The following is an 11,421-nucleotide window of genomic DNA, read 5'->3' as shown; positions in this document are numbered from 1 at the left end:
CTCCCGAGCAGCTGGGACTACAGGCGCCTGCCACCTCGCCCGGCTAGTTTTTTGTATTTTTTTAGTAGAGACGGGGTTTCACCGGGTTAGCCAGGATGGTACATTTCTTAATATACTTCCATCCTTAGCCTAAATAATGAAATAAAGCCAATATGATATATATTAAGCTGTACATCATATCCTGGCTCTATACATCCAGTAGATGTTATCCAGAGCAAACTTCATGGAAGTACTATCATTCATTGTGAAAAAAAATTGTTTTTCAATTTAATAGTAAATAAATAAGCAAGTTAAAAATCAGTCATATCTTCACAAGACTGAAATAACTTTTTCAAACACTGAGAAAGTGATCTGTTTTCTAAACTTTTAAATGCTAAGTAGTGAAACACTTTAACCACCATCACCATTATTAACCAAAGCCCCCAAACAGGTGATTAAGGACAATATAGTGTTGCAATCAAATAAGAAACACAAAGAAATTTTTTACCTTCCGATTCTGATCATAAGCAGAATCAATCCCCAAAATGCTATTCACTTTTACATATGGATATTTCTTCTCCAGGACACTGACGACATGTTCCACTTCCACTTTTTCTCCAGTCCTCACCTTGTTATAGATCTGAAGGAAGAAAAAACAGTTAGTTAACTACACTTTTAAGTTCAAATTTCAAAGTGTTTATTCCACATTTTTCTGAATTTAGAGGAAAATATGATTACTTTTCTTTTCTTTTTTCTTTTTTGAGACGAAATTTTGCTCTGTCACCCAGGTTGGAGTGCAATGGCACAGTCTCGGCTCACTGCACCTCTGCCTTCCGGATTTGTGTGATTCCCCTGTCTCAGCCTCCAGAGTAGCTGGGATTACAGATGCCTGCCACCACGCCCAGCTAATTTTTTGTATTTTTAGTAGAGACAGGTTTTACCATGTTGGCCAGGCTGGTCTTGAACTCCTCACCTCAGGTGATCTGTCCACCTCAACCTCCCAAGCTGGGATTACAGGCATGAGTCACTGCGCCTGGCCGATTATTTTTCTCGAAAGGTCAAATTGGGACATGTTAGCAATTCTTCCTTTTCCATATACCTTATTAAGATGGCTTTCTAGGTTGGAAATTAAATATTCTTTTTTTTTTCTTTTTTTTTTTTTTTGCGATGGAGTCTCACTCTGTCACCCAGGTTGGAGTGCAGTGGCGCAATCTCAGCTCACTACAACCTCTGCCTCCCAGGTTCAACCGATTCTCCTGCCTCAGCCTCCTGAGTAGCTGGGACTACAGGCACATGCCACCACGCCCGACTAATTTTTGTATTTTTTAGTAGAGATGGGGTTTCACCATACTGACCAGGCTGGTCTTGAACTCCTGACCTTGTGATCCGCCCTCCTCAGCCTCCCAAAGTGCTGGGATTATAGGCGTGAGCCACCGCGCCCGGCCGGAATCAGCTCAGTCATGTTAAGTCTCAAACGAAAAAATACGTTAAGAAAAATCTAAATAGCCCAGGCAGGCATAGTGGCTCACACCTGTAATCTCAGCATTTTGGGAGGGTGAGGAGGATCGATCACTTGAGGTCAGGAGTTCGAGAACAGCTTGGCCAACATGTTGAAACCCTACCAAAAATACAAAAATTAGCCTGCCGTGGTAGTGCACGCCTGTAATTCCAGCTACTCAGGAGGCTGCGGCAGGCGAATCCCTTAAACCCAGGAGGCAGAGGTTGCTGTGGGCCAAGATCACACAACTGCACCCCAGCCTGGATGATGGAGAGAGACTGTCTCAAAAAAAAAAAAAAAGAGAAATCTGAACACTTATAAGTAGTCCTTGAAATAAAAACTATGTCCATGATGTTTAGGAGGGATGAGGAAAGAGAGAGGGGAGAAAAGGAGAAATCGAAATTGACACGAATATTATTTATTTGAATTTTTTTTTTTTTTTTTTGAGACGGAGTTTCACTCATCACCCAGGCTGGAGTGCAATGGCATGATCTTGGCTCACTGCAACCTCTGCCTCCCAGGTTCAAGAGACTCTCCAGCCTCAGCCTCCCAAGTAGCTGGGATTACAGGTGCCTGCCACCATATCTGGCTAATTTTTATTTTGTTTTGTTTTGTTGTTTGAGACGGAGTCTCACTCCGTCGCCCGGGCTGGAGTGCAGTGGCATTATCTCGGCTCACTGTAAGCTCTGCCTCCTGGGTTCATGCCATTCTCCTGCCTCAGCCTCCCCAGTAGCTGGGACTATAGGCACCCGCCACCACGCCCATTTAATTTTTTTTATTTTTAGTAGAGACATGGTTTCACCGTGTTAAAGCCAGGATGGTCTGATCTCTTGATCTCCTGATCTCGTGATGCACCCGCCTTGGCCTCCTAAAGTGCTGGGATTACAGGCGTGAGCCACCGCGCCCGGCCCAATTTTTGTATTTTTAGTAGAGATGAGGTTTCCCCATGTTGGCCAGGCTGGTCTTGAACTCCTGGCCTCAAGAGATCCACCCACCTCAGCTTCCCAAAGTGCTGGAATTACACGCATGAGCCACCACGTATAGCCAATTTTTGTATTTTTAGTAGAGATGGGGTTTCACCACGTTGACCAGGCTGGTCTCAAACTCCTGACCTCGGGTGATCTGCCTCCCTCGGCCTCCCAAAGTGCTGGGATTACAGGTGTGAGCCACTGCGCCCGGCCTGAACTGTTTTTACAGTGAGCAGCATTACTTCACTTCTGAAATAAAAAAACAGCAGCCAAGAACCAGTGGCTTACACCGAAAATCCCATCACTTTGGGAGGCCAAGGCAGTAAGATTTCTTAAGTTCAGGAATTCGAGGCCAGCCTGGGAAACACAGTGAGACATCATTCCCAGCAAAAATTAAAAACGACAACAACAAAATTAGCTGGGTATGGTGATGCATGCCCGTAGTCTCAGCTATTCCAGGAAGCTGAGGCGGCAGGATCACCTAGGGCCGGGAGTGAGCCCTGACTGCGCTGCCATACTCCAGCCTGGCCAACAGTGAGATCCTGTCTCTACAACAACTTTTTTAATAGAATAAAATAAACAGCTGGTGGTGGGTGTAGCTGGTCCTGTTCTGCTGTGGCTCTGCACAGCCTGCAGTCTCAGGCCGCAGAACCCAAAAGACATGGAGCCCAGCTTCAGTGGTCATGCTGCCATTTAGGAGGGCTGGTTCCATGAGACCTGCAGCCTGAGGCCCAAGGAAGCCTTGTTCCTAACAGATGGTGCAGCTGCTCCACTGCCAGCACTCACGCGTCCAGGATATCCTTGTTTTTCCACAGTAAGACCTACAGCAGTGTGCTGGTGTTGGATGGCATCATCCCCTGCATGGACAGGGATAAGTTCTCTACTAGATGAGAATCAACCTGCCACTCTGCGACCACCCCATCCCACAAAAGGTGCTGATCATCGGGGACAGAGATAGCATCCTGCACAAGGTGGTGAAGCACTCCTCTGTGGAGTCTGTGGTCCAATGACAGACTGAAGAGGATGGCATTCAGGTCTCTTAAGAAATTCCTACTGGGTATGGCCATTGGCTACTCTAGCGCTAAGCTGACCCTGCAGATGGATGACAATTTTGATTTCATGAAACAGAACCAGGATGCCTTCAATATGATCACTGACTCCTGGGATCCACTGAAAGCTTCTTCAAGGAATCCTATTACCACTCATGAAGATGGCCCTCAACGAGGACAGCATTCTCTGCTGCCAGGGAGAGGACCAGTGGCTGCACCTGGACCTCATCAAGGAGACACGGTGGTTCTGCCAGTCACTCTTCCCCATGGTGGCACACGCCTACTGCACTGTCCCCACCTATCCCAGCAGCCAGACTGGCTTCATGCTCTGCAGCAAAAACCTGAGCACCAACTTCCAGAAGCCCAAGCAACAAGTGACACGGCAGCAGGTGGAGCAGGTGCAGCTGCTCAGACGTGTACAGTGCTGCCTTCGTACTGCCCCCATTTGTCTGCAAGTCCCTGAATAATGTGAGCTGAGCCCAGGCACCACAGCGGATGCCACCCGGGACCTCAGATCTGGGAGCCTCCAGGATGCCTGGGCCCCTTAAGCCCTAGGCCAGATTCCCTGCTGACTGCCACTTGCCAACCAAGTGTTACAGGCCTCAGAATAATGCCCAGCCTTCCCTGCTGAGTGCTGGACTGTTTCTGTGTCCGTCTCTGTGTGGCATTCGGCCTCCAAGCCTATACTAGCTGCGTACAGTACCATCTCTCTGTCTTCTGCGGCCCCCTCAATCAAACACATGTACTTATAACAATAAAAAATAAATGAATGAATAAATAAATAAAAACTTTAAAAAGCAGAGTTAAAATACTTATTCTCTGGGCATGGTGGTGCAAAGCCAGCCATAATCCCACGTATTTGAGACTGACATGGGAGGATCCCTTAAGTCCAGGAGTTTGAGACCGGCCTGAGCAACATAATAAGACCTGGTCTCAAAAAGTACATAAATAAATAAAATTTTAAGGTAGCCGTTGTGGAAGATACATTAAAACAAACAAACAAAAGCAAACCTTAAGCACAAAGTGAATAAAATAACAAAGTATAAAATACTTACTATTCTGAGTGACTTCTTTTGAACCTATTTCATTCTCCACAGCCCTGCTGCTAACTACCTTCTCCATTACTTCTCATGGAGATCACTGTAAGAGCTCATCAACTGGCATCCCTGCCACTTTGCTTTGCCCTTCCTCAGATCCATCTCTACACACTGCAGCAGACATGACTTTTAAATTCAGGATCCACCCCTGAGCTCTAGGTACCGCAGCTATCTTGCCTACAAATGGCCACACGTTGCTATTAAGAGTAAGTTGGATCTGAAAAAATTGTTTGCCATTCTGAACAAAAACGTACTTGTGTCAGAGTCTGGAAGGCATGATAATCATCCACCTCTCGGGCAACATAATTATATGCTCTAAGAACAGCCACTCCAGCATCTTGCATCCCATCAATATCTTCAGAGTCATTAACCACAAAGATAAAACCAATTCTGGAGGAGAAGGGAAAAGAAGAAAAAGAAATATGTCAAATAATGCAAACGGTTAAAAAGAATGACATCCTTGTACCCTTCTCATACATTATAGCTAACAGAGGAAAACCCTTTGAGAGAAAAGCACAGTTCACAGCCCAGTCTACTCTAACATGATTGGCAAAGGTATACATACACGACTTACAAAGTTTCTTTTTTTTTTTAGACAGAGTTTCACTCTTGTTGCCCAGGCTGGAGCGCAATGGTGCAATCTCAGCTCACTGCAACCTCCATCTCCCAGGTTCAAGTGATTCTCCTGCCTCAGCTTCCCAAGTAGCTGGGATTACAGGCCACTTACTCCTGGCTAATTTTTTGTATTTTTAGTAGAGACAGGGTTTCACCATGTTGGCCAGGCTGGTGTCGAACTCCTGACCTCAGGTGATCCATCAGCCTCGGCCTCCCAAAGTGCTGGGATTACAGGCAGGAGCCACCACCCAGCCACTTCCAAAGTATTAATAAAAAAGCAGGCTTTCAAATGTGGCTTAGGCCTTTCTACTGTTAAAGCAAGCCATTTCCACGTCATGAAAAGATTGCTTTCACTGACATGAAGAGTGTTGCTATAGTTTTAAGGAATGTTTTTTTCTGCTTTTAAACAAAAATTAGAAGAAATAAAAATTTTCACACTTTCAAAGTAAACAGAAAGGGGGGGATTGTGACATTTAGCACATGCAGTACGAGAATTACTGGTAAAAGAAAAGCTGAAAAAGGTTTACAACTGTCCCACGACAAAAAGCAATAATCAAGGTTAAAGTTTACCAGATTTTAAATTTTAAAATAAAGGAATTAACCACAGACATACCATTATATATCTATAGATGGGCTGGCAAAAAAGACATTGCATTGATCATACTGGGGCAAAGGCAGTTCAATGGGCAAAGAATCATCTTTGCAATAAATGGTGCTGAACAACTGGACATGCACATGCAAATTAATCAGTCTAGACACAGACTTTGTATCTGTCACAAAAATTCAAAGTGGATCACAGGTCTAAATGTAAAACACAAAAACTAAAATTCCTAGACGACAGCAGAGAAGAAAATTTAGGTGGTATCGAGCTTGGCAATGATCTTAGATCCAAAAGCACAATCCATGAAAGACAACATTTGGTTAATGTGGACTTCACTAAAATTAAAAATGTCTGCCCTGTGGAAGATATTATTAACAGAATGAAAGGACAAACCATAGAGTGGCAGAAAATCTTTGCAAAACCACCATCTGATAAAGGACAGGTAAACAAAATATGCAACTCTTCTTGTTTGTTTTTCAACAGGTTCTTGCTCTGTTGCCAAGGCCAGAGTGCAGTGGCACGATCAGCTCACTGCAGCCTCAAACCACTGGGCTCAAACAATCCTCCACTTCAGCCTCCCAAGTAGTTGGGACTACAGGTGTGTGCCACCACACATGGCTACTCTTTCTTAAGTCTTTGTAGAGATGGTCTTCCCATGTTGCCCACGGTGATCTCAAATTGTGGCCTCAAGCGATCCTCCTACTTTGGCCTCCCAAAGTCCTGGGATTATAGGCATGAGCCATTGTACCCGACCTACAAAGAGCTCTTAAAACTCTTAAAAAGAGTTAACTCTTAAAAGCTCTTAAAGAAAACAACCAAAGGTTTAAAAATGGAAAAAAGGGCAGGGGGGAAAAAAAAAGGACAAAAGATCTGAACAGACACTTCACCAAACAAGACACACAGACAGATGATAAATATAAGTAGATCCTGAACATCATATGTCATTAGGGAACGGCAAATTAAACTACAACGACATACCACCACACACCTATCAGAATGGCTAAAATCCTAAATACTGGCAAAACCAAATGCTTGCAAGGCTGTGGAGCAACAGGATCTCTCAATCGCTGCTGGTAGAAATGCAAAATGGTGCCGCTACTTTGGAACACAGTTCGTCAGTTTCTTACAAAACTAAGCATGCTCTTAACACGATGCAGCAATCGCGCTCCTTGGTATTTACCCAAAGAAGCTGAAGACATGTCCACACAAACACCTGCACCCAGATGTTTACAGCAGGTTTGTTCATAACTGCCAAAACTTGTAGACAACCAAGGTATCTTTCAATTAAGTGAATGGATAAATAAATGGGGGACATCCATATAATGACTATTATCCAGTGATAAAAAGAAATGAGCTATCAAGCCACGAGAAGACACAGAGGAAGAAGCTTAAATGCACATTGCTCAGTGAAAGACACCAATCTGAATAGGCTACATGCCGTATGATTGCAACCTAGAACATTCTGGAAAACACAAAACTATGAAGACAGTAAAAAGACCAGTAGTTGCCAAAGATTCAGGGGAAGGGAGGAAGAGAGAAACAACTGAAGCACAGGCGATTTTTAGGATAGTGAAACTAATCTGTATTAAACTGTATTGTAATATGAATACTTGACATCATACATTTGTGTCATCAACACAAATAACAAATCTTAATGTAAACTACAGAGTTTAGTTGATAATAATGTATCAATATGTAGTAGTCAACTTGCAGGACCACATGAGCTCCTACAAAGAAGGAAAGAGGAGCCTGTACGCCCGGCTCTCTCCAGCTATTCACAATCTCTCAGGTGCCTAGGAGTTCAAGTGTCTTCTTCTCATCTGCCTTTGCAATCTGCAGACCACATGCCCTCTTCTCGTCCCTCAATTCAAGAAATACTGTATTAGTGCCAACTGTCTACCACGACCCAACTTCTTCTGTGTTCTTATATTCCTCTTTTAATCAAAACATAGCTCTGGTTGTGATCCAGTAATAGGTTCTTCCATCTAACCAGATGTATTCATGCTTTGTATGAAAAATGTCAGGCCGGGTGCGGTGGCTCAAGCCTGTAATCCCAGCACTTTGGGAGGCCGAGACGGGCGGATCGCAAGGTCAGGAGATCGAGACCATCCTGGCTAACACGGTGAAACCCCGTCTCTACTAAAAAATACAAAAAACCAGCTGGGCGAGGTGGCGGGCGCCTGTGGTCCCAGCTGCTCGGGAGGCTGAGGCAGGAAAATGGCATGAACCCGGGAGACAGAGCTTGTAGTGAGCTGAGATCCAGCCACTGCACTCCAGCCTGGGCGACAGAGTGGGACTCCGTCTCAAAAAAAAAAAAGGAAAAATGTCATCAAACTCAAAATATGCATTTCCAACTCTCAGAACCCTCTGTTTTCCTCAAAACCTATCTGAAATCCAACTTCTCCATAAAGCTTTGTGCTTCCCAAATATCTTGATGATTTTTTTGTTTTTCTGAAATTCTAACGCACTTATAACTAACCAGTAGGACATAACCTAGCGGTTGATCACGTATCTCCCTGAGGGGTTTGAAAGTATACAGAGGATCTTTTCCAAGAAGGTAGAATAAAGCAAATATATTTACAGCATTTAGCCCAGTAGTAATCATGGAACACATAGTGATGTTTATTGAATAAAGAGTTGTTTCCTTATTTTCACATTTTCTAAGAATTAAAATTTCACCAACATGTAAAATTATCAGAATTATTCAGAATGTAGGTGAAAATACCTTAGCATTCATATGTAAAACCTTTAAAAAATAAAAAAATAAAAAAATAAAATAAAATAAACTGTTCTTAAAAGGAGAGTGGAAATCCAGTCATTCAGTACCCTGTTGGCAGGTTTGGCAACACAAGAGAAGTAACTGTTACTGTTTGCATCTACAAAAGGTTGTGTATATGTTTGGTCCTTGACAGGCTAACAAGTTATTGGCAATGCTCTGTACCTCTGCTGGAAGCGGAAATAGGTTTTGTGATGTGGACACTCACCTAAGAAAATTCCCTTCCATTGGGAAGCAAGCTGCAGCCAGAAACTACTTTTACATGGGCTATTTATTGATAATTCAATGGTGGTAAGCTTCTATTCATTGAGAAGCAAATTCTCAGTCCCAAAAGACACTGGCTTCATACTGACCAGAAAATAAAATTGCCATTAGTGATGTGCACTATTAATTATCCTACAACTCAGTAGCACCAGACTTGCATTTAAAAAAGACAAATAAAACCTCAGCTAAATTAGATATATCATCAAACCAATACCAGTGTTACCTTAGTGGGATATGATTGCTGAGGAACATCTCAGCTACGTTAATCAACTCTGCTGTGGTCTCGTGTGCAGGATCAACTATGAAAACCTGTTGAAGAAAGGGAAAAGAACACATGAAATGACTTTTATTCGAGTATCTGCGGGCTGAGAAAAACGTTATGAATCACTGTACATGAAGTCAACCTTTTCCGAGCTACGGTTGAACCACATAAAAGATGAATTCTACAAACAGCAGCTACCTCCTTCTAAGTTCAAAAAACGTGGTACTGAAGGGCTAGGTGATTTTCTCATGGACTTAGGCTGATAACCAGGGAACTGTGTACTGTAGAGTGTGGATGCCAGTTCTTCTACTACCCCAAACAAAAACCAAGTTTAGCAACTCTCTCACCTTAAAAAATGGAGCCTGCCTTTTTGTATTTTCATCTCTGAGGATCTCTGAATTAAGAATTCACTTAGAACCTAATTCTTAGACCACAGTCACAGCTGTCAGGTAAGCACATAAACATGTATCATGTGCTAAGCAACTCAGACATTCTCTCACTTAATAAAGTGTCTTCAGACATATGGTAAAACAGAACGAGATTTAAATTCTGACTAGAAAGGAAAGAAGTGGTTTCAAGAGAGAGAAAAGTGGCCAGGTGTGGTGGCTCACACCTGTAATGCCAGCGCTTTGGGAGGCCAAGGCAGATGGATCACCTGAGTTCAGGAGTTTGAAACCAGCCCCGCCAATGTACTGAAACCCCGTCTCTACTAAAAATACAAAAATCAGCCAGGTAGGGTGGCATGTGCCTGTAATTCCTACTACTTGGGAGGTGAGGCAGGAGAATCGCTTGAACCCGGTGGGGCAGAGGTTGCAGTGAGCCGAGATCCTGCCACTGCACTCCAGCCTGGGCAACAGAGCGAGACTCTTTCTGGGGAAAAAAAAAGAGAGAAGAAGAAAGGTAGAGAGGGCAAGTTCTGAGGAGGCCAACCTTGGCACTAAACCTACCACTCTCTCTTTCCCAGCTATGTGAGGGAAGGGAAAGAAATGAGAGGGAAAAAGTGGGCCAATTAAGAACCCTCTTTCTCTCTCTCTAAAGCAGCGCAAGTAGGAGTTGGCCAACAGCCTTATTTAAGAGAATAAATGAAACTGCTGAATTTTAGGGATTACGATATTAAAGAAAAACAGCAGCAATATGCACCTTCGTATGTAAAAAAAGAGCTATCTTAAAACTAATAAAACAATATTGCTATGAACCTAAAACTGCTCTAAAAAATATAAAGTCTTAAAGACAAACACATCACTGAATGGTGTGAAGAGTATGAAAACTTATTCAATCTGGAAAAGCTGATTAGAAAAAATAAAAATTAAAAACTAAAAAATGTTTTAAAATTAAAAACAAATTAAAAGACTAAAACAATAGTCTAAACCTTCATGTTAAAAATGAGCATTTCCCCACACTCTGAGGGGGGGCTGTAACGCTCCCGTTACGTCCCACAGCCCCACAAGTGGCCAGGACACTACAAAGCCCTCCTAGTGTGAACAGGGAGAGTATTTGGTGGAGGGTGGGAGAGGAAGCGGCTAGTAAAGGCGAGAAGTGACCATTCTACACGACAAAAAAAGAGGGACTAGGCCAAGGGAGAAACAGAATTCACAGGCAGACAGTAAGAGCTACTTACCATATTATGTAAGTTTTTCCTGATCTGCCGAATAACACCAGGAAAGGTGGGTCGAAGCAACTCTTGTAAACTAGAAGGCCATGAATTATATCTGCTATCAACCTCCAGGTTGTTGATCCACTACAAAAAAATAACACAACAGGATGCATGCACATTAGTCACCAGCTAGTAAAATCTGCAATAATAACAATAAGACTTTGAATTATTTGAAGAAGAATCACATGAGACAAGACCATTTTCAAAGATAAAAAGATTGGGTGCAGTGGCTCACATCTGTAATCCTAGCACTTCGGAAGGACAAGACAGGAGGATCACTTGAGCCCAGCAGTTCGAGACCAGCCTGGGCAATATTATGAGACACCCATCTCTGCAAAGAAACATAAAAATTAGCCAGGCATGGTGGCTGCTGTCCCAGCCACTCAGGAGGCTGAGGCAGGAGGATCACCTGAGCCCAAGGGGTTCGAGGCTGCAGTGAGCCATGATCGTGCCACTGCACTCCAGCCTGAACAACAGAGCAAGACCCTATCTCAGAAAAACAAACAAAAAAGATAAAAAGATTGAGTGGAAAAATGAGTGACTAAAAGACAAGCCACAGAATAGATAAAGACATTTGTAACCTACAAACCCAATAAAGGACTAGTGTCAAGAATGAATACATAAAAATAAGAGAAAGAAGCTATATATATATATATAT

At 43.1% G+C, this 11,421-nt stretch overlaps 1 protein-coding gene and 1 pseudogene across 1 annotated transcript in view; one reads left to right on the top strand and one right to left on the bottom strand.

Moving 5' to 3' along the window:
* UGGT1 (UDP-glucose glycoprotein glucosyltransferase 1) overlaps window positions 1–11,421 on the bottom strand; it is a 123,919-nt gene that overhangs the window by 68,785 nt on the left and 43,713 nt on the right. Inside the window, exons 14-17 of the mRNA XM_011941723.1 lie at window positions 10,728–10,847; window positions 9,071–9,156; window positions 4,846–4,981; window positions 488–619 (exon numbers count right to left, since the gene is read on the bottom strand). Of these exons, the coding sequence (XP_011797113.1) occupies window positions 488–619; window positions 4,846–4,981; window positions 9,071–9,156; window positions 10,728–10,847 (474 nt within the window). The remainder of the gene's footprint in view (window positions 1–487; window positions 620–4,845; window positions 4,982–9,070; window positions 9,157–10,727; window positions 10,848–11,421) is intronic.
* On the top strand, window positions 3,107–3,971 carry LOC105511544 (annotated as a pseudogene).

The sequence above is a fragment of the Colobus angolensis genome, unplaced genomic scaffold (genome assembly GCF_000951035.1).
Source record: "Colobus angolensis palliatus isolate OR3802 unplaced genomic scaffold, Cang.pa_1.0 Scaffold20, whole genome shotgun sequence".
In the NCBI taxonomy this organism is placed as follows: Eukaryota; Metazoa; Chordata; class Mammalia; order Primates; family Cercopithecidae; genus Colobus; species Colobus angolensis.
The sequence above is the reverse complement of the archived record's forward strand: the minus strand, read 5'-3'. Positions and strand labels throughout refer to the sequence as shown.